The sequence below is a fragment of the Dermacentor silvarum genome, chromosome 6, assembly GCF_013339745.2.
Source record: "Dermacentor silvarum isolate Dsil-2018 chromosome 6, BIME_Dsil_1.4, whole genome shotgun sequence".
NCBI classification, from domain to species: Eukaryota; Metazoa; Arthropoda; class Arachnida; order Ixodida; family Ixodidae; genus Dermacentor; species Dermacentor silvarum.
The window spans coordinates 179604546-179627753 of NC_051159.1; the positions used below are offsets into that span (position 1 = coordinate 179604546).

At 44.3% G+C, this 23208-nt stretch overlaps 1 protein-coding gene across 1 annotated transcript; it reads right to left on the minus strand.

The window, feature by feature from the left end:
- Window positions 1-2524: 2524 nt before the first annotated feature.
- LOC119456482 (translin-like) lies at window positions 2525-22952 on the minus strand. Its single transcript, XM_037718293.2, has 6 exons — window positions 22729-22952; window positions 19821-19914; window positions 16168-16264; window positions 11055-11170; window positions 6189-6268; window positions 2525-2902 (listed from the first exon to the last, which is right to left on the minus strand). The coding sequence occupies exons 1-6, from the start codon at window positions 22798-22800 to the stop codon at window positions 2663-2665; spliced, it is 699 nt and encodes a 232-aa protein (XP_037574221.1). The 5' UTR covers window positions 22801-22952; the 3' UTR covers window positions 2525-2662.
- Between the last annotated feature and the right edge of the window lie 256 nt (window positions 22953-23208).

Here is a 23208-nt window from a genome sequence, read left to right on the forward strand (position 1 = left end):
AGTATACAAAGCTTACAAACACCGAAATCGTTGTAGAGAACACAACCAGCTCGCCCAAACACGACTGCTAACTATAAGTCGACTGTTCTGCAATGGTATTGTTGAGGCCTCAACGCCTAAACAGTCAAGCTCAACGAGTTGAACTGGACTGAACTAGAGCTCAAGAAGCTGGGCTGAACTGTAACCACATTGCAATCCTGCTCCAGGAGACACGCGGAGTATGGGCCAAGGCTGTGCAAATACTAAGGCTGCTTTGTCTCAAACATCGTACACGAATGGCCCAAAGAAGCCAGTGCAATCCAAGCTGAGGCAGCTGTTTACATTCTCCAGGGAACCTCGCATTGCCAAACGCCAACAGGATATTTTGAAGAGCATGCACAATAAACAGTGGAGCTCTAGATCCGTCTCAACAACTAGCAAACAATAATTGTGGCGTCGATCTAGGCCCAACTGCAGATAATTTTCACAGGATGGGCCACATCCACGCCGTATATCCTCATGATGAACTGCTAATACATGCAGGCTTCAGGGTGCCTAACACGATGCATGGATACCGCCGTAGCGACTCTCGCTACAAATGTCTCAAGAAGTACATGATGTAGGCCTTCTCCTAGCCATTTTCACTCAGCCAATGCACCAGATGCTCTGCGACGGACACCACAATGCACGGCCAGACCTTGCGTGAGACGCTAAGACCACAATCGGCAAGTGGGAACATGAGAGTGAATAGGTCTGCGCCACTGCGACATCAGAGCTACAGAATCCTTCAAAAGCCAACTACAAAGAATTTTCACCTTGGCTAAATTGGTAATATATGGGTAGATATATACTATAAAAGCAATCTTGGCAAAGCTGCAGAGCTGGTAATTGTCTACTTTTCTTTTTAGCATCCTTTAAATAGCACTTCAGCGGACGTGTTTAGCTGCTGGATCATTCTATGCGAAATACACTAGCCAGAAACCCGAGCCTCTCCAATTTCTATTTTAACATTGTGGCCATTTAGTAGGCCAAAAGAAATGCATCCCCAAGAAATTTTTTGCGAAAAATGTTTGTCTGCCTTAGAGCTATTTGAACTCTACCATTAAAAGCAAAATAAGATGTTAAAGAAAAAATCTCAAAAAGTAAAGCTTGATTGAGGGAAAGTGAGAATTTCGTCTCTGTACATTGGAGCGACTGTTCTTTACTATGCACTGTCTTTTGTAGGCCCCAAGTTTTTTTTTTTTTTTATACAATTTTAATGCGGGCAAAAAGCCCAGTTTGGGCACCTTTGAGATTTTTTATACCTAATGTTTAGATTTATGTACAGTTGCTTTGTGAACTATTCTTGGCAGTTTTGTACCCAAATAATTGACTAAAGTATTTTGGCATTCAACAGCGAAATGTGAGAAAAATGATCCCGAATTTGCATGCACTGCATTTGTTTCAAGTTATCAGCTGTAAATTTAGCATTGAAGTGGTCTACCTATAAATATTGTTTCTTAAATAAACGTTTCTTATTTTATAGAGCACCTAACAATGTGTTATAGAAAGTTTAATCATTTAATCAGTCATTTTTGTTTCAGGCAAGAAAACAAATTTTGAAGCTTGCTCCCTAATCCATGTGCCGTTTCCAGCAGTGCACCTTCACTGCAACGCATGCCTTTGCATGGCAGGAAACTTGTGTGCTGACGGCGCCTTTCTGTGGAAAGTGTTGAAGTGCGTTGAAGCTGGGGCCGTGCCTTCGTTTATCCACTAAAGCTTCACTTCACATAGATTCTAACACTTGCGTTGGATCTGCATAATTTTTTTTGTGCATAATCTTTCCAGTGCTGTTCACGCCATCATAAACAATGTCCTTCACCCATTGGTGTAGCCAGGGGAGGGGTTTAGGGGGACGAACCCCCCCCCTATTCCCTGCTTTCTCACGGAACAGAAAGTTTCAGGTGGGCTCCTAAAGAGCGACATGGATAAAAGGGAAAGCTTGAATGTGAAAGCAAGGTGAGGGCTAGTGGCGGTTCGAAGGGGGTGGGGTGTTGTCCTGTAGGCGATTCCCTCTCCCATGCACAGTACATTACGGCTCCAGGACCTCTTGTGACGCGCCTCTACCTCATTCCGGATCGTGTTAACCATAACTGCTGAGGGGGAGCAGTGCTAAAAATTCCGCACACACAGATAAAAAGGGGATGAGCACGTGCGTCAAACTTAGGGGCGTTGTTCCTCCCCACCAGGCCTTCGTGTCGTCGAAGAGCTTCTCACTTCTGGTACTTGACACAATCGTCGACCACGCTGCGCGGAAGAAAAGCATTCCGAATCCAAAAATATTGCGACTTGCTTGTCTAGAAAATGCATAAGCACCCCCCACTTTTTTTTTTTTAGTTTTCTTTCCCTGGTTTCTGACTTTCATTATGCTGATAAACTTAAGAAGTGCTTGCTCTTAGGCTAGTTTGTACAGGCTGTTAAGAATGAAAACAGGGGAAAAAAAATGGGACAAGAAAGAAAGAAAGACCAACAACCCCCTATAGATAAAGCCCGCACACTTCACATATTCAATGAACAAAAATGAACACCATTTTATTCAGTGGCTTCCATTGCCACTAAATGAATGAACAAGAATGTGATTGCAAACACACAACAGAACAAGATGAGGCAGTCAATGGCCAGGTCTGAATGAGATGGCGCACACTCAGCCACTCTTGGGCATCAAGTCAGCATCACCTGACGGCTTGAGTCCTCGGATCGACAGATCATAGACAACTTCTTCAACCTTCTTGAGATCGTACTTCAGCGCGTCAAATTTCTTGCGCAGGTTATCATTCTTCAGGTTGAGAAGCCGAAAACCCAAGTTCATCTCAGTCACAAATGCAGAGATCTTCAGAGGCCAGCTGTAGTTTCCAGCTGTCACACTGTTCACAGCGAAGCGGCTCTGTGGAAGAACATAATATTACAGGCTCGTATATCATAACCACCCAATGGCAACTTTATCCTCGTTGTTTAAACCTTTTTAAGCTTAGCAGCGCTAACCACATAAAATATAATATGACATACTACTCTCGTGTACTATACTTGTTTTTAAAGTGTCATGGGTTCTTTCTGCTCACTGCAACACCGTACGTCAATGGCAAGAAATTATACACACATGCCCCCTACAGCTGCTGAATGCTTATTTGCTTTTCCAATATGAATGTGTTGAAATAGTGAGTGGCAAAACATCAAGACAAGCACCATAAACTGAGTGTACTCTGTCAGCGTGGTCTTCAGCAGATGGTTAGCCTGCACACACTATGAATTATGCGTGAAATTGAAAATCAACAGGACATCAAGGAGTGAATTACATATACAAGAGGACACTTTCCATAAGCCTGTGATGTTTACCTTCGTGAAGCACAATATTGTGGACAGCTGGTAATGCACTATTGGTTTGTTAGTGCTACAAATATGGTTACCACTGTAACAACGTAACCACAGCAATGCACCTTAGCAAAAAAATAAAGTTAGTTGGCTCATACATCTTGTAAGCATAACAAATAAGTTAAATCAAGGCAAATCGGTAATATTTTTCAGAACATTCGGAACGCAAGAGCACACACAGTTGGAGCAGGTACAACGGTTTTGGTTGCTCAGACTTTTTGGAGTGGGGGGGGGGGGGCTCTTTGTAATTGTTTTTCTTGTTGGGCAATTTTCTAAGCCAAAGCACTGTTAGGTTGTGTTCTTTGCATCTTTACTACAACCTCAATGTTTATTTCACATCAAAAGGCAATGCGAGTATTTACTATTTATCTAAATAATTCGTTATGCCAGCACCTTTCAAATTGTGAGATTTTGAATTTGATTTGGTTGTGTATGAAATTTTCCTATGGCACTACATTTTCATATGTGTAACTGAAACTCAATAGATAATTAAAGTCATTGGCTATGAGGCTTTCTATTTTTTTTTTTTTTTGCAAGTATACTTTCAGATCAATTTACATGTGATAATGGAGATGTTTCTCACAGTGACTATTTCTTGCTTTGAGAAGCTGGGTGAATAAGACACTGAAATCAAACCTCTTTTAACATTGTGAACAATATCGCTCGGAACTCAATGGGTCAACTGTATCTGCAATTTCGTTACTGCTTTTGTCAATTCTTTACCAAAATATGTTTGAATACACGAATGGCACACGCCTCGTAATCAGCTGGAGGTGCCTTCGTTGCACTCCCATGTCAGATGCCCCTTGCTCATGTTTCCAGAGTGGTCATCTCTTGTATGTAAATCCACTTCAAAACAGAGACAGCACAGCTACGTGGGTCGTGTAACATATAGCTGTGCTCTTGCAGTAACCACAGTACTGCGGTCACCTATAACATTCACAGAACGCAGGGTAAGTTTTCAAGCCTACGCTGCAGTTTTTCCCAAAACTGAATCTTTGTTTAGACTGCAGCTTCATTGTTCCTGAACTCATTGCTATAGTCGATTTCCGTAAATTCAACCTTAACAGGACTTCACAAAATTGACCAAATCATCTGCCAGGTCAAAAATATAAGAAAAGGCCGAAGAAAAAAACACACCAGTGCTTCATTCGGTAGTATTTACCTAGTTATAAATGTCCCCGAATCTAAAGCGCACCGAGTTTTTTTTTTGTTTCATAGTAAAAAATGTAGACACTCGCCGTGGTTGCTTAGGGGCTATAGTGTTGCGCTGCTAAGTACGAGGTCGCAGGATTAAATCTTTGCCAGGGAGGCCGCATGTCGATAGGGGCAAAATGCAAGAACGCCCGTGTACTTACATTTTATTTATGTGCACGTTAAAGAGCCCCAGGTCAAAATTAATTCGGAGCCCCTCACTACGGCATGACTCATAGTCAGATCGTGGTTGTGGCACGTAAAACCCCATAATTGAATTGAAAGAATGTGCACACCAATGTAACAAGCACCTGATTTTATAACAAAAATAAACCGGTAGCATGCCTCCGATTCTAAATGCCTTCATGGAATCGAAATTTACACTTAATGTGCCTTGACACTCTCAAACAGCTCTTTATCGCTGTCTAAGGACCGCAACATGTTGCCCTCCTTGCAATCTATTGCATTTGATATTCTGCATTTCTTGAATAACTCCACTACAATCGCAAACTGGATGTTGGCCCACACCTAGGATAACCACTTTGCCAGTTCACCCTGCGACATTGGAGCACCAAAAAAGACGCGTGACGCACTTCTGTTACCATTAGCTTAGCATGTAAAATTACTTATCTTTTGAATAAGCTTCCATAATTAAAGATTGAAAGCGGTGCGGCATCGTTGCCATCCTATGCGAAAACATTTGACACCATCTTGCGCATGACAATGGCTCTGACAGTATACTACTGCTGTTAATGCTGTGAACACAATTTCGGAATTGTATCTGATTGTAATGCACAGGCAATTTTGAGACCAACTTTCATGAAGAAAAATGTGCACGTTGCAAGTGGCTAAATACCTGTTGGTTGCTAGCGTGGGCAAGAGCAATGAGACCGTGAGCGACGAGTTCTAAACAAAGACTAACTTTTTATTATCCCCCAATACAGGAAGGGAGGGGAGAGTGACCCATCAGACTTGCCTGTCAGGTGCATAACATGGTGCCACAGAGTCTATAAACTAGCCATTTAAATGTGTGGCAATCATAGCGGCGCATGGATTGCATTCACTACATGCTAATCACTGAGCTGCTGTTTTCACTTTGAAGTCCACTGAAGGCCGGCCAAGAGTCAGTGTTTTTTGGCAGGAGATATGTCTTCAATGTATTCACTGTCCTTTAGCCCTGCCAGGACAGACACTGTAGCCAATACGGCCCAAGCTGAGATCACCATTGGGGTCAGGCACGTGTGCTGGCTAGTCAAGTTCAAATTATCCATTGAGGGTCAACTTTAGAATCAATAGAATCAAAATAACGTAAGCTCCGGCCCATAGAAATGTACGGGACATTTGGTCGGGTTAAAATGAAACAAAACATTAAATTAATGGAAGTCTACCGTATCAAAATCGATGTTCAGAAAATTGGTCAGCTGCTGTGTCCAGTAAAGTTTTGTCTAATAAAAAATTATGCTCATTTGGTGAAATGACGTCTGAAAAGACAGATGTGCATTTCACTTCTGCACTTATAAAGAAGGCCTTGCTACAATGAAGGCCAACTTGAGTGCCTTTGCTCCAGCAAAGCAGTACAGTGATCTATCAGTGTATCAGGAACTTACCAGCTCATCAGCCAGCATGAGCAGCCCACTCAGGTAGTCATCCAAGTCCAAGTGGAAGCCCTTGTCTTGCTCTATGCACACTGTATAGGCAAGAAGTGCCGTTCAAACATAGCATTCATACAATGAAGTCACCATTACACTTTCGCCATACTGGCTGGGAGGAATCCCACATAAAATTTATATTTGTACACATCCGAATGAATAAACCAAACATAATTGGTCAACATGGCAGCCGGCACTTTTGCGCTGATGACACTGAAATGATGCATTTTTGTGTCACATGAAAGTGAGAATCTTTGTGATGCATCATAACTGCATTTGGCCGCCTCAGCGATCATCCAGCGACCACCGATTGCGCAAAAAGCACCGGCCGCCATGCTGTCTTGAGTATCGCGTTTCAATCGCCGAGCGCTGTACACAGGCTGAGGGGCGTGACTGGTGGTAGGCAGGACACCCATATTTGCAACCTCTTGTTGCACGATGGCTCGAATAAGAGATAAGGTAGCCTGGTGAGCAGCGAGAGCCATGGCTTCTATTTTTCTACAGATAATCCTTGTCAGGTTGTCACAAGTCGAGAGCAGATGTAGCATCACTGGATCGTCTCACGAGGAAGTCAAAACGATGTTAGGGAGCCGGTCAAAGCGTTGCGTAATCCACCAACTTTTAGCCTGCTCGAATCACTGACATTCAGTGATACGGCGTCAACCTTAGGATAGTTCTTACAAATGAGTATGTTGAAGGCATCGTCAGCTATGCCGCTTAACACATGCTTGACTTTGTTCACCTCTAGCATGTCTATATCAATTTTGCAGCACAGGGCTAACATGTCTTGGATATATATGCGACGTACCACTCTTTGGACGTCTGAGCTCATGACGCGAGTTCGTACCTGGCTGCCAACTGTTATTCGACTGATTGGCCAAACAAGTCACGTAGCTTCTGTTTACATACGTCCCAACTTGTCAGTTCTTCATGCCACCCAAAAACAGCAGTAGCTGGCAGGCAGTCGTGAAGCTAAGCAGCACAGGCTTGAGGGAACTCGAGCGTTCAGTAATGCCAACATTGTTGTCATCTTAGTCACTCCCAGCAGAAGCGTTGTGCTGGTCTTGAGAAATGACAATATTATAACAAATAGTATTCAATATTTTATTTGATTTGCCTCTGGCACTACTTAATTCGCATTTGAGTTGGTCTCAAAAACTACTATTACTTGCACACCCCTAACAAAAAGTCCCAAATGTAAGCTTGAGCATCAGAGAACCTTAAGCTGCAGCTATCATGAAAACAAGAAAACTGGCCTAACTGACCAAATTCTGCAAAGGTCGCCGTACATGGGCTGTGTTGTGTTAGTGCGCTGTACACTATTTACCGTATCTACTCGCACAACGAACGTACTCGCGCAATGGACGTACCCCCCCTCCCCCTTCTTTTTTTCAATCGAGAAGTGTTTTTTCTTTTCCTTGCATAATGAACACACCCTGAACTTGCTGCTGTGAAGTAGGAGACACGGTACGATTCGGTGTCTGATATGGCGTGCCGCAGGTACAATTTTGGACGCCGTATCAGACAACGCATTGTTATGTGTGTCTCCTACTTTTATTGCGAGAGCAATTATATGGACACTCCAGGTGCATATTGCGCCTCAATCTTCAGCGTTCAAGGGAGGAAACATGCCGTACTTCTCCCTTCACTCCCATCGCGTGTATGGCACCGAGGGGAGTGGGGCAGCGCAGCAACTGTGTATTACGCGGCCACGCATGCCCTATCTTGAAAGCGATCTGCATCGGGGGCTGAGTCTAGGTGCGATAGCAGCTAGGTGCGATAGCAGCTATACCTTTGTGCGTGCTCCGCTCTCACCGCTCAGTTTTCGTTGAACCGATACACAGAACGAAGTTCACTTCGCTCGCTGTTGCTGACGCACTTCCTCAGGTCAACATTTTGACAGTGAGTCTCTGTGGTCATCGAGTGTGATGTATTCATGTTTCCTGTGCTTTCTGACACCATGCTTGTTAATTTACAAAGTTAGCAAATGTTTGCAAGTTTATACGACCCATTATTCTTACTTCGAGTAGCTGTCTACGCATTTGCTATTGCAATCGATGGTTCGCCTTTCAGGCGAAACCAACTTTTTCAGAGGTGGCCGCGGAAAAGAAATCGGTTAAAATTTTACCCTGCATAATGAATGCAGCCCCCAACTTTTGCGCATATTTTTTTGAAAAAAAAAAAAAAAGGTGCGTTCCTTTTACGAGTAAATATGGTACTCTGCACCCTCCTGACGAAATCAAAGGAGACAAACGATACAGTGGGGATCCTTTGTAGCACCAAAGAAAGTGTTTACAAAGAATTCTTCAGAGCTAAGCATAAAAAGTGTGGAGTCTTGAATGTTGCATGGGAAGCAGAAAGAAAGAGGAGCTGGCAAAAGTGCTTCAAAGCCATGATAGACTGCACATGCTGTAGTGCAAGCCGGTGCTTGTTTCCTTAAAGTGCTGACACTCGTGAGATCGATTTAGATGGACGCACACACATCTACAAAATATCAGCGGTGCATATAGCTTAGAACATATTTAAAATCAATTTTAAAAGTATGCGCGCAGTCAATCGCAAGGCGCAGCACCTCATGACATTGACATCAAGCAGGGATTGTAAATAACCGAGAAAACGCTACGTCACGAGTTTGCGCTGCCGTCGGGGTGGGGCCGGCAAGCAAGTTTCTCACAGCTCCTATCGTTCCGGTGCTTTTTTTTTCCCCCCTGGTCGAGACGCTGGCCTCATTCGCTGCTGACGCCGGCACAAAAATCGGCCTAATTGTTTCTGACATGAGATAACTCTTGGAGTAAAGTGACCTCGAAAGTGTGCATGTTATGAAACGTTGTGCGCTATAGTTAATCGTTGGCGTGATTTTGGCTCGCAAGCGGTCAGCGCAGCCGCCGCAGCAATCGTCTCTACGAAGCGGCTCGCCTTGCTAACATGTTTTCTCATCGCTACCAACGCCGTCGGCAAAACTAATTGTACTGTCAGTTATGAGTGTCATAAATTTGCAGACGTTGATTGTGTTGACGAATACAGGTGCTTTATTACGAGCTGTGGACGGATCGCAAGGGCCGTCGGCCCCGGATCAGACAGCCAGCGAGCTTGCCTGGCATGCTTGTTTGCTACCGTCGGCATCGATAAGCGGCAGGAGTGGTCCTAGTTCGTGCGCGCTACTGGACGCTTAGAATGGACCCCGTTGAAGAGCAGCCAGATTTGCTCGCTTCATTTCGAGGCGCGCTGAGCTTACAGCAGTCCGATGATCTTTCACCAAGACTACGTAGCCTCAAGCCTGATGCTGTGCCAACTTTTACCCCGCCTTGTGTCCTGTTCCGGAATATGCTTCATTCCCAAAGCGCCCTCGATGAATGGTTCGTACTACTTGTAGCGGTGCGTATACGCATATTCACATAGCTGCCGTTGGCCGCACTTTCAGAGTTGCTGCTTTTTAGTGGATCGAATTAAAAGTGGTTGGCCACGCCTAATACGGTGGCGACTCCCGCGTGGAGGAAATTGTTGCTGCTGGACGTCGACGGCATCGCAAAGCTCATGCAGGCGTAGCAGACAAACTAGCAACACGAAGCTCGCGCGCCAGCGAGCGTGCTGGCTTGAACACGCCACAGTTTTGTGCGATCACGTGCCCACTGTGTTTACAATCCCTCATTTCCCATATCATTGCTCTCTGAAACCGAAACTTGGACTGGTCGCTACAAACAAGACTAAAAATAATTACCTGTCAGCTTTGAAGCAAATGAGGTTTTGCGCCGTGATTACTGGGTCATTTGCTACTTATTACAGCAGAAAAAACAAATTTTTGTGTCAGTACTCCTTTAAGAAATAGTAAACCATCATACCCAGGGGTACCAACAAAAGCACTTCAACATTAATTGCAGCAGCTGCTCAATTCGGACCATTTGTAGTTAATCTTCTAAAACACTAAATTAAAGTATCGAAAATTGATATGCATGTTTAGAGGTACAGTCGACTCTCGTTACATCGGACCCTGATAATCTGACATAAAATGTAGGTTTTAACCGAAGTCCATAATATTCAAAATTGTATAATATCCGAAATTGTAAAAGTATCTGAAACCGTAATATCCAAACCTGGCGGCCACCGCTGAATTGGCAAAAGATCGTTGAACAGTCGCTGCATGTATCGACTACTGCCGGAAAGTCGTGAAACATCGGCAGAGAGAGAAAAAAAGAAGAAAGAAAGGGGGAACCCATTCACGAAGACATGCAGGTGTACTTTCCACACGTTTGGTGAAAAAAGTAGCGCGCCGTGCACGCGACTTTTTTCGACAAACGTGAGCCGTGCCGCCTTTGTCCATGCGGCTTAGGCCAATCGCTCGTGCTGAAACTGAATGTGCGCTCCGAACAACGAACATGGAAGTCAATGGGATTTAGGACAGGACTGAAAAAACGCGATGTAGCAGCTGGGAAAACGCAGCAGCGAGGACCGTATCAACAGGGTTCCGCTGTACTTACTAACCAACAGTCACAAGTACAGTACTTTATTATGGGAACCTTGCCTACATTTTTTTGTGTGTGCCTTTTCATTTTGGAAATAAACAGAATTTTATTTGAACTGCCAGGTGACTGCAATGCCATATTGCTAAATGAATCAACTCTCACTGTTGTCTCAAGTACAGAGTTATATTCTCAATAACTACTGCCAACTTCACTCATCATTCAAAAAATACCCTATAAATTAACTTTTGAGTCCATTCTCAGATTCAAACACTTACTATTTTGTTCTTATAAACATCTCAATAATCCTTCTCGTGTGCAATCAATGAAAATCCCTGCGTGTGAGAGGCAGGAAGGTTCAACTCACAGCCTAGCATCTCGGCCACCTGTTCCCGCTGCACAAGACGCTCTTCCTCCAGGTAGATTGTAAGGGCCACAAGGAAGCACAGCCTCTGAGTCACAAACCTCCAGTGGTCATGGAACCTGCATCCCCAACCGAATTAAGTACTGCAATGACTATAATTTGAAGCACCCTCAAAAACTGCGAGAGAATGCTCCAATCTTTCTGGCAGCACTGACATGCTACGATGCTGTCTGTCCTGCAATGCCTTTGATAGCTCCTAATAAATGAGGGCGCACTTCTACATAACACTATACAGCCAGTGTAGTGACGTAATATAGTTGCACTTGTGTGATAGCCACTCTGTGAGCTTTGATTGGAAATTTTTATGATAATTACTTTTACACTTTACTCATGTACTATTATGCTGGAATGAAATGCAAACACTTGCCATGCCTGATTACATGACAGAAAGATATGTTATCGTGGAGTAGCCAGGTGTTAAGAGTGCTCTGCACCCATGACTCTGTGAATGAATCGCCCCAGCTTCACATTCACACAGGGGTGAACATGCAAAGGGAAATTTCCCTTCCAGTTTGTTTTCTTATGTTCAGATTTCATTCCGGCGTCCCTGTACATGATAATCTATAAAAAACATCCCCCTTTTCTGCTAACATGCTAATTATTACCAAAGAAATCTACTACCCTCACTTCTATTGGCACAAAGCAGAAATCTGAATTTCCAAATTAGCGAGGGTCGAATTTATCAGATTTTACTGTATGATACAATATCTGTATAAGCAGCCGAAAGCAAAGAAGTATGCAGTCGAACCTACTTGCAAGAAACATCACGGTCATGAAAAACATCAATTGTAGTGGTATGTATGTTAGTGACTGAGTGCTCAATCGGAAAGACTATGCACTTGATCAAACTTCAGCAGTAACTGAGAGGTACTTTTGCGTTCACACGTGGGTATGCTCAGCTGAGGAGCAAACGAAACAGCGGGAATGCAAGGAGCGTGGAGCCAAGGAGCGTGGAGAATTTTCAGAAGACTGAGAGGTACTTCTGTGTTCACTCTAAGAGAGCTTGGAGCCCGACATGTTCGTTCTGAGATACACTGACAAACTTCATTAACATTATGACAGTCTCGCTGTCTTCGTTCATGATAACCATCTTCGTTGATAATAACCGAGCATTAATTATAACTTCAGCACGATGTCAACCGGGTCCAGGAATGGTGCGACCGGTGGCTAATGACTAACCCGACTAAATGAAAATTCTTTCCCTTACCCGCCAAAAATGCCCATTACTTTCCGGTACACAATTACTAGCGAACCTATACAATAAGTAAAATCATTCAAGTACTTCGGCGTTAGTTTGTGTAGTGATCCGTCATGGCATGCACCTGTTACTAACGCCATCCTCAGCAAACAGAGTTTTCGGCTTTCTGAAATGCCACCGTCGTGACCTGACCAAACATGTTAGTAAATTACTAGCCTGTAAATCACTTATCCACTTGAATTCAGAGTGTAAATCAGCCATATGGTCTCTGCATCAAGCATGTGTCATAGATGACCTTGAAGCGGGACAAAATTGTGCCACCAGATTAATTCACACATCTTATTCTTATGAAATGAGTGTTACTGTCCTCAAAGAAGAATTTGGGTTGCAAACATTATCTTTCCACCGATGCATAGCCACACTTTGTCCATTCCCCAAGCTTTTCTATTCATCACTTAATAGCACTCCTTGCATCACTCCGCCCGCATACATATCTCGCCGCACAGGTTACCAATTGAAAGTTTCTCATGCACGTGTAAGAACTGTTAATTTTTCAGCAAACCTTCTTCCTCGTGCAACCAAAGACTGGAACAGCCTTCCTCACAATATTAGGTATGTTCGATTCAGAAAAGATGTACAGGCACCACAAATGAACAGGTGCAGGTGGTGCCAGTTATGGTGTGGTGGACTGCACCCACTCACTGCAAGGTTCAAGGGTGCACTGCACCGTGGCGGCACCTTGCCTTGCACCCTGTGCAATCGAGCACAGGGGAGTAGGGTGCACCGCTGTATCTTGGCGAATCGAAGGCCTAGGTGCGGAAGGCGAAGAGAAACTTGGCTGAATCGAATAAACCTATTGTCGCCATCACTTGCCCATAATCTTTTTCTGCGAATGTGATTGAGTGCCTAATGACGCAATCTTGAGTGTTTTTCTTTCTGTTTACGAACCCTTTATGTAATATTTCCTGGTGGGGTGTTTAAGGTAAATAAATGAAATGAAAGCATAAATAATATAACTGAGATTGTTGTAAGTAGGCTTAACTGTATAATCTTCAAAGACTATAAGACTCAACTAAAAAGAACACCAGAAAAGAACTTACTGGTTGTGACATTCAAATTTTCAGTAATAGATTGCATTAGTGCCTTGCTCAGCATTACTTTTTGATTTTTACACTTGCGCTGTGATATGCCATAGACAAATGCTTACTGAAACAACACGTGTCAACTGTTCCTTTGAGCATGTTTTTAAGCATGAAATGCATTTAGCTCCCGTTGTCGGCGACCTTCAAGTGACCTTGAGCCAAAAGCAAGAGCCGTTATTCGGGCACTAACGAGAACATCTGGGCATCGTTGAGAACAAAACGAGGTCATCCGAGCAACCAGTCAAAAGTTAAGGAAGTGCAGTCTCTGGTCCCCAACCCTTCGTACAGGACCGCATTACCATACGCTATACTCGCGGACAACTTTCTGTGGCAATGAAGGGAAAGCTACGGAGCCAAAGCACGCACAAGTGAGAGCGCTTCTGAAAAGAGTCCCGCGTTTTAATCCACGTTGGTTTAGGCTGGAGAAGAGAAAACGTAAAAGAGCTTATTAGCAACAGTTAAATAAGACAGAACACACCACTGAGTGTAAAAGTTTACTTATTTTGCGGCTTTTCCCTTCCGTGTCTTGGCAAACGCGAAACCGTTGCATGTGGAAGCTGCGTCGATTCAGCGTCGGTTCCGAGCAACCAAAAGCACTGGCAAACGCTGCCGGACTACTTGGCGCGGTAACACATGTGCAGCATCCACGCGCCCGTAGCTTTCACTTCATTGCCACAGAAAGTTGTCTGCGAGTATACAGTGAAAGCTCGATGATACGAACCTCACGGGGTCACGAAAAATATTCGTATTAGCCGAAATTCGTATCATCGAAACAATTAAAACTACAGTCGAATCTCGATAATTCGAACTCGAAGGGGTCCGAAAATTTGTTCGAATTAAAAGGACGTATTTTTGAAGTATTCGTGCACCATAGCACGATGCACGAATGGTGCGAGTCGTGAAATATCGCGGCGAGCAAGCGCATAGCAAGCGCGTGCCACGAAACTGCCCAGGCCGGCTAACGGTCGCTTCCCGATAACGGCAGAAAACAAAGCTTCAGGGAGCGGGCGGCGCCGGCACACGGGTGCGCGCGGAGACCGTCGAAGGTGAGGGAGGAGGGCGGCAGGGAAGCGGATTTGGCCGCGTCAACTCCGCCGCTTCTGTGGCTCCCCTCGCCCTCCCTCCCTCCCTCTCAACTCCCTTGTAGCTTTCTCACCTTCGACTCCGTGTGCACATCTCCGTGCGCGCTGCCGCCGTGCTGGCGCCAGCTTATTTTAGCCGCTCCCTGAAGTTTTGTTTTCTGCCGTTAACGGGAAGCGAGTGTGTGCGGGCGTGGGCAGTTTCATTGGCCCGACTGCGCCTGCGCCGCTGCTTCCCTCTGCGTTGCTGCCGCAGCATGCAAGGTCAACATGTGACTAGAAAATGGAGGAAGCATAGAGGAGAAGGGTTCACTGCCATTTTATCCGCGTGGCTGAGACGTCGGCACTAGTGTGTGCTAGAATACGGTTGTCTAGAACACTCTAGTCGGCACGTACACGCTTGTTCCGGCGCGATGCAGAAACGGCGACCTTGCAATTTGAGAGAGGGTGAAATTTCCGCCGCGGGTTCTTTTTTTTTTTTTTCCGTTCCTTCGCGCGCGGCATTGAGGGGTCTCTCCTGAGCTTTTGCTCTACGGCGGTGTCGGAGCAATGCCGGTCGGAGGCGCCGCCGCGTGATTTGGCGCGCTGCTAAGAGCATTGTCGGTGCGCGGTATGTTCGAAATAAGCGTGTTCGAATTAACGAGATTCGACTGTAGCTAAATTAAAGAGTCGGAGGTGAACTCACTCAGGCACATGTACTTAAAAAGCATTTATTTCTTGAAGAAAAAGTCTCTAATGTCCTTCTATCTCGGTAGACATAGCTCGCTGCGACTAGGTAAAATGGCGCAAACACAAAGAACGCGGCCCGAAGCACAGCAGCCACTCCGTCCGATGGGCGGCCGCCGAAAAGGAGGAAAAGTACAAAAGCGCCACCGCTTCAAACTCTTCGCGCCCAGTCGTGGAGTCCGCGCTGTCCGGCGCTGCGTCCGCGCCTCCGCACCAAAAGAGAACGGGAGAAAGCGCGTGACTGCGCGCTGTTCTCTTTCGCGGCCGTCGGTGGGGGCGGCGTTTATTCGTATCAACCGACGCAGGCCGGAAATCGATTCGTAACAACCGTTCTCTAGCACGTTGCAAAGTATTGGGGCTCGGCCGGGACCACGGAAAAATTCGTATCATCCGGAAATTCGTATTAGCCGTGATCGTATCATCGAGCTTTTACTGTAGTTACTTCCCAAACCAAAAAAAAATATTGCTTCCGATTTCTTCCTAATGTTTATTCACAATATCACTCAAGTTGTAACTTCTAGTATGCTGAAGTTTCATTTGTCATTTACAATAGCGACGTCCAAAAGGCAGATAGAAGGCACCATACACTTGATTGTCATCTTTTGGCAATGAGATAGGGTTGCCTGTGCTCTTATGAATGCCAGCAGTCCGTGAGTCCTGAGCGGTCCACGACAAGAAGAAAAAGTAGCGACAGATGCTGAGCGCGCTGCACTGTTGAAAGAAGAAAAGCGGTTGAAGGCGGCGGCACTACAGGCAGCAAAAGAAGCCATGTGGTAGCCATTTCATGCTTACATCTACTCTCAATTGCGGGAGAGCCAGTTTTTAAAATTTTTTTTTTTTCAGCTTCAAACGTCTGCTACCTAAAGTGTTGGTCTGACAGAACTGACTTCAGTGAGAGCACCATGACTGACCTATAGTATTGCCCCTCAGGCACCTTGGACTTCAGCACCTGGTACTGCTCCCGAATGGTGGCAAACTGGGCCTTGCTCTTCTCACACACCTCAGGGACTGTGGGCAGTGAAAGGTCATTCACACAAACATTGACACACAGCATAACGGGTGCAGTGTTAGACAATACACAGATCAATGATAGGGTGGAGGGAAGGGTGCTTTCAGCTACAGCAACCCTGTTTTCGTAAAATGTGGGCATATGAGGTCTGTTATAAAAGTATCCTACCTTATTTTTTTTTTTGCGAACACCTGATGGATATGAAACAAGCGGGCTTGCATCAGCCGACAGCCGACTTTGAACCTTCGTGCGCTTGCGAAAATTTTTTCCCCGCCTGCCGATAGCGTCAGTCGCTGGGACGCAGCGTTTGAGTGAGGTAGTGCGTAGTGCTCTCGTCGGTTTTTTTATTGCAAAGAAAATGACGGAGTGACTGGAGCAGCGCCACTGCATCAAATTTTGCCAGAAACTGGCCGACAGCCAAGTGGAAACCATTTGGAAGATCAGACGGCTTTCGGTGCCGATGCTATGAGCAGCACACAGATTAAGCAGTGGTACAACCGGTTTAAGGATGGCCGCACATCGGTGGAGAGCGAGCCACGCTTCGGTCCGCCATCAACATGCCGAAATGACCAGGTCATTGCCGAAGTGAACGCTGTGGTGATGCGGGACCGTCGTGTGACCATCCGAGAAATTGCGGAAGAGGTGGGCATCAGCACTTTTTCTTCACGTTCCATTACGACCGAAAATTTGGCCATGAAGAGAGTTGCGGTGAAATTCGTGCCGAAGCTGCTCATGATGGAGCAAAAGCTACTTCGCATTTAAGTCTCACAGGACATGCTGGATTCCACAAACAGTAACCCTGACTTCATGAACACCATAATCACTGGTGACGAGTCCTGGGTGCACGGGTACGACCTGGAAACCAAATCCCAGTCGTCACAGTGGAAGCATTCCATGTCACCAAGACCAAAGAAGGCCCGCGAAGTGCGCAGCAACGTCAAAGCGATGCTGACTGCTTTCTTTGACTTCCGCGGTGTGGTACACCACGAGTGCGCACCACAGGGTCAAACAATCACCAAAGAGTACTACAGGGATGTCCTCCGTCGCCTACGTGATGCTGTGCGGCGCAAGAGACCTGAGTTGTGGTCAACAGGAAGTTCGCATGACAATGCTCCAGCACATTCCTCGCACTTGATTCAGACTTTTTGGGCGAAAAACCAGACTCCTGTAGTTCAACAGGCTCCTTACTCTTCTGATATGGCCCCCTGCGACTTCTGGCTGTTTCCCAAAATCAAGAGGCCATTGAAAGGAGCGCAATTTCAGACGAGAGGACATTATGGCTGCAACGACAGCTAAGCTAAACTCCATTCCAAAACAGGCCTTCTCGGAATGCTTCCAACAATGGCAGCACCGCTGGGAGAAGTGTGTGGAGTCCCAAGGAGACTACTTTGAGGGTGATTAGGTTTCCAACGCTCCAGTTATGAGTTTTTTCTTCGGCCAAAGGTTGGATACTTTTCTAACAGATCTCGTATACCTATTTTTTCATCATAAAGTTGAACACATGCTCAGGAATTAATATAACTTCCATCAAAAGGGCAGAGGAGCTTTGGATGGGAGAAAAGTATTCTACTGCATGAATTTAGTTACTTGCAGCAGTGCACTCCTAGCTACGAGGGGTGCTGAAATCGATTCCCGACTTTTTATTGTTCAGGATAGCAAAACATGTTTAGGTGCACGAGAAGGCTTATTTTTCAAGATAATCCACATTAGAAATGATGTAGTTATTGCAGCATTTGGGCACTGATATATGCCAGCAGCATAGAAAGATTTCTCGTTGTGTCATAGCCATGACCTCCTCATCATTGCTGAAGTGATGACTCCCAGGAATTCTTTCAATGGTTCAAAGAGGTGATAGTGACTTGGAGTGACATAGGAACTGTTTGGCAGATATGGCAGTACTTTCCAACCAAGATTCTACAAAGTTTACATTGTGTTTTGAGCTGTATCCGAGTGTGTACACCTTCTTGGAGGTAGAGAATGCCCGTGGTGAATAAGCTAGGCCATTCCTTTCTGAGTGCATTATAAATGCATTGGAAGAACAGGATGATAGTGCTCTCTGTTGATGGTTTGACCAGTAGGGAGGAATTTGACATAAATAATGCCACATTTATTACAGAAAAATACTTGTGAGTTTCCCTGCTGAATAATTCACTCAAAAGTTCTTCGATGTTGGAGTCCACAGGTCCCTATTGTTTCAGACTTTTTTTATTATGGTGTGAGATGATGGACCAAGGTATCATTGCAGGTGACAATCAAGTTAAGAAAACTTGCCTTACCCTAGTGAAAACACTGAGCTCTTTGTAATCTTTCAGCTTTCTGTCCTGATTGAAGGTGGAGAGTTGTCTCGATACCCAGCGTCTACTGAGTTTACAAAACATCGGGTGTTCATGAATGATTGAGTTGAGCGCCCCTAGGAAAAATATCTGTTCGGCAAGCTGACAAAACATTATTTGGCGATTACAGACACTTGACTTTCCGGATGTTCTAGAGAACTAAAGCAGTGGCTGCGGAACCACTTTGCCTGGCATCATCTTCCACAAACATCTGGCCCCCTTGAAACTGTTTGCACATCTCCTATATTCTGCTGCAGCTTGCCCTCTCATCACCACACTGAGCTTGAAGTCGGGCATCAATTACAGACTGTTTTAGGCCTTCGTTCGATAGAAACTTCATCACAGTGTGTTGTTTCACAATTGCTTCCAGGCTTCTCTGCCATATAATAATAAAAGACACAACACTTCCGGCACAAAGCACGTCGGCACACCATGGTCTGATAGTCAACAAATGCCTCTTCAAAGAATGGAAAACAGATGATGCCAGTTTGGTTTTCCATGTGCATGCTACAAAATAAGTCTTGCACGAGAATTCCTCATACATGTACTCACAATAAAGTGACAAACTGCAAATACTCAGAGTTCAATGCTAAGTATAATAAGGGAAGGGATAAGCCTTCCCTTATTTTGTGTGCCTATGTTTCTTTCATTGCACAAACGTGGGCACTTTGATTTGTATGTAGTATACCATAAATCACTGCACAGAATGGAAAACCCAGCATAAACAGAGGAAGAGGTATGTCATCCCTGCTGCCTGTGTTTTCTGTGCTTTACAGATAACTATTCTCTAAATGTCCTTGGCTATTTTGTGACAAACCAACCAGCCCACGAGTACCTCTAAGCAAGTTCTGTATTAGGGTTAACAACTTTTTGCTGCATCTTGAATGGAATTCTTTTCCAACATTGGTGGTAGTGGTGGTGTTGGTAGCCACAAGCGGGTTTAGCTTGGTAACTGAGGCTGGCAATTGCTCTGCCTGAGCCTCTTTTATAATGTCGCCTATGACAAAACTTGCTGGCTATGATGGATCCTTTGGGGCACACCATACGTAAACATTTATTTAAACACACATACGGTGGTTTACACCCACAAGTAGCATACCACATGTGGAGTACCTTTCTTCTGTACATTCTTAAATTAAAGTTGCTGGCGTGGTTTTGATTTTAGCTGGTATCAATCCTAGACTGAAGGCAATGTGAGCACATTCAGAAATGACAAACTCACTGGTGTTAATTCCAGCTTGCTGGTGGATGGCCTGCAGCAGGGTGAGAATTCCACGAGCTGTCTGCTCTAGGTCACGCACTGCCAAGCGGATTTCCTGTAAATATGACTCCATGTTAATGCAATCTGCCAAAGATACACAAGTATGTGTATCACACATAGACAAACATGCTAACAACCATTTCAGTAGATTCCCTTTTGTTGCATAGTGGTTAGGCCTTGACATATATGACACTTACCACATCACTGAACAAACTGGGGAAGCGTTTGATATTTTACAACCATGTAAGGCTAAAAAAACAAAAAAAATTACCTGTTACCTATTTTTTTCTTTTATTTAACTATGCCATTAATTATGAATGACAGCTATACTTGCAATAAACTTTATATTTTAATAAAGGAGGGGAATGAAAGTGCAAAGAACTTTCCACTGTTGGGAGCAGAGCCAAGAGTATGATGAGCATGGTGCTCTTCCACTTCAGCTACAGCTGTCCTGATGTATTTTCTTGGTTATCCATGTGCTATTAGCACAGACTAAAATGTAAGAAGTGGAAAAATAACTACAATGTGCTGCTGCATTTCCAGCTTCGCCTGGATCTGTAAAAATGGCTGAATGCAGGCTTTAAAATGCACGCATTTGGGTCCACAAGATGCTGTAACACCGGCTATAGAATGATTGCACATAGCATTTAGCTGCGATTGCAAGAAACGGCTTATGCGATTAGTTTTTTTTTTCTTGTTCGCATTTGAATTAACCCAAATGGTACATATAACTTAACCCTAAGTGAGTTACCCAGCACAACTCGCCACCATAACAGCGTATATGGAACAAACTAAAATGCAAATGTCACATAGTACATCCCTTGACTACCAGTGGTTATTAGTCCTAAATCATATGGCACGCCACACGAACAACACATAACCAATAGCACTATTTTTTATTGTTTTCGATGTCTTCCACTCCCCCCCCCCCCCCTCAAAAAAAATAATCAGCAGAAGAAAGTCGTATGTACAAAACACACAATTAAGATGATCGACAGAACTGTACTTAAAGCTAGGGTTCAGCGTTTTCAGTTTTTCCCTAAATTCAATATTATATATATATATATATATTTTTTTTTTTCACCTAAAAATTTGGTCTATTTCAGTTAATATATTTTTCCCAGGTGAACTTGCACCAGCTTTTTTCGATTGATAAATTTTAGCACCGAGCTTGCCGCTGTCTTTTTTCAGCGAACGCCTGCTCCACTAATATTGTTCATGTTGAAATGTGCTGTATGACTATCCTGCTAGATGCAACACAACAGTTGCATCTAAGACGCAGAATAACATTTTCTAGAAGCAATTTAGCAAGAACACAATGCCATATGACGATGTGATTATGCAGGAATTATGAGTGATAGCACTTACTATTTGAACACAAATAGAATGAGTCTATTTGTAACCTCATAGGGTATAGAGCTGCAACGAATAATACAGAAAAAATGAATATGTAGATAAGACCATGCTTTAGCATCGGTGAACTTGCCCCTGTCATCCATCACAATGGCAGAAGCACGAGGACTGCAAGGGTCTGGGATCCCTGGAAGCCCCCTTGCACCCGTACCCACTTCTAGTTTTTGTCACAGCAGTGTGAAGAACGGACACAAAAAGTAAAGATTGCTGGGGTGGCAGGCTAATGATCGGCCTTGATCTCACCTGACTGCTTAACATAAGAGTGCATGTTCTCTGGCAGCTGAACGGCAATTGTTGCCTTAGCTCTCTGGTAAATTTGCTTTTACTGACACTTCTCAATTAAAACCGAATTCATAGAAAAAATATATATACTTTTATAGGTGTAAACTAAAATCGTTGAACCCTTATAGCACCACAGCACCAGATAGGAAAAGCCCATAACTGGTGACCAAAGTGGGCTACAAACTAACGTGACCTGAACTACACACAACTAATGGGCGACTAAACATATCACTGCTTTAGCAATAAAGCAAGATGTTGTACTGTGTTCATGCTTGAGCTTGCTTAACTTGCAGCCGGAATTATCAGTGCACTCCTGGAATTCCTTCTGCGCTGTGGTTTTTGCTGCGGTCTAGTGGATGTCTAGCTCCACTGGAAGGGTCCTGTCAATCGTATCAATTCTCAAGTCTGAATTTATCAAATCTGAACAATGGGCATGATTCCTTGTACAGTGCTATATTCTAGCACACATGTGGGATGTTTGAAAATCTCTGCAAAACAAGTAACAAAAATGACTTGGATAAAGCAGGTGTGCACCAACACCAGCTAATGTAATACTAATAACCAGTTACCAAAACACTGCAGAGGTCTGTGACTCGGGGGCAGTGCTTCTTTCATTAGAAAAAGTATGAATGCAAAAGCACACGCGACAATATTGATGCGCAAAATTCGCACATATCTGGGCGGTGATCACTGTTGTCTTTTTTTTTTTTTTTATCTCTCTGTCTGTGACAGCGGCGTTGCTCTAACAGCCTTCAGATGGCAAATTCAGTGAAGACTTCCACCGCACATTGAAGTCTGCAAAGAGACGCTTTTGTCACTCATTTCATCCTGTAAATGAAGGCAACCTCATTCCCAGCCTTTGGCGCTCAGCAGACCACTGTAACAGAAACAAGTTAGACTACGCTTAAGTTTAAAGAAGAGTGCAACAAACTTCAGCAGCCATAGGCACGACAAGGCGCACGTTTTCGAACACTGAAGTAGCGTTCGCGAAACCAGTCATAAAGCTACATGACAGGAAAAAGTTCAAATACAATGTAATTACGCTGTCTAGAACATCCGAAAATTGATTACTGTCTAATTCTCTTAGAAGAATGCCACAAAAAATATCCCAGGCACGCGAAAACGGCATGTGAAGGTATGTTTTGACAGGACCGGTTGTCAAAGAACTACTCGCCTCGCGAAAGTCTTGCTCGCTGTCCAAGTGTTCTTGAAATGAAAGGAAGACATCGCTCACGGAGTGGGACATTTTGACCTAAGTTCCTACGATAGTAGACAAATAGACAAAAACAGTCAGCAAAACGTGAAAAGTTTGCCCGGCAGACGAAACGCAAACGGCGTGCAAAGCAAAGCTGTAGCAAAGCGAACGCGGACGCGGTGTCGGTTGTGCAGCGTTGCCAGATGCCACGAATTCAAAACATTTCCTATTGTGATCATTTATTGTTTTTTTTTTTGCTAATACAAATACCTTTAACAATATTTAAAGTAGCGTTAAAACACAATAGTGTGTGTTTGTGGCTTTTAGGTGCTACATTTATGCACAGTTCTTTTTATCGATACTGAAACCAAAACTTCATGAGCAAGCGTTTCGCTTAAGCTTCGCGAGAATAAAGCGGCTGCTTGAGTGAGAACAGCGAAATCAAGCGAGACATATAAA

Coding starts and splice junctions, on each gene's coding strand:
- LOC119456482 (XM_037718293.2), bottom strand. CDS start 22,800: ATGTCCCACTCCGTGAGCGATGTCTTCCTTTCATTTCAAGAACACTTG. Junction 6,269..11,054: donor GGTGGCCGAGATGCTAGGCT/GTGAGTTGAACC, acceptor TTGCCTATACAG/TGTGCATAGAGCAAGACAAG. Junction 2,903..6,188: donor TCATGCTGGCTGATGAGCTG/GTAAGTTCCTGA, acceptor GTTCTTCCACAG/AGCCGCTTCGCTGTGAACAG.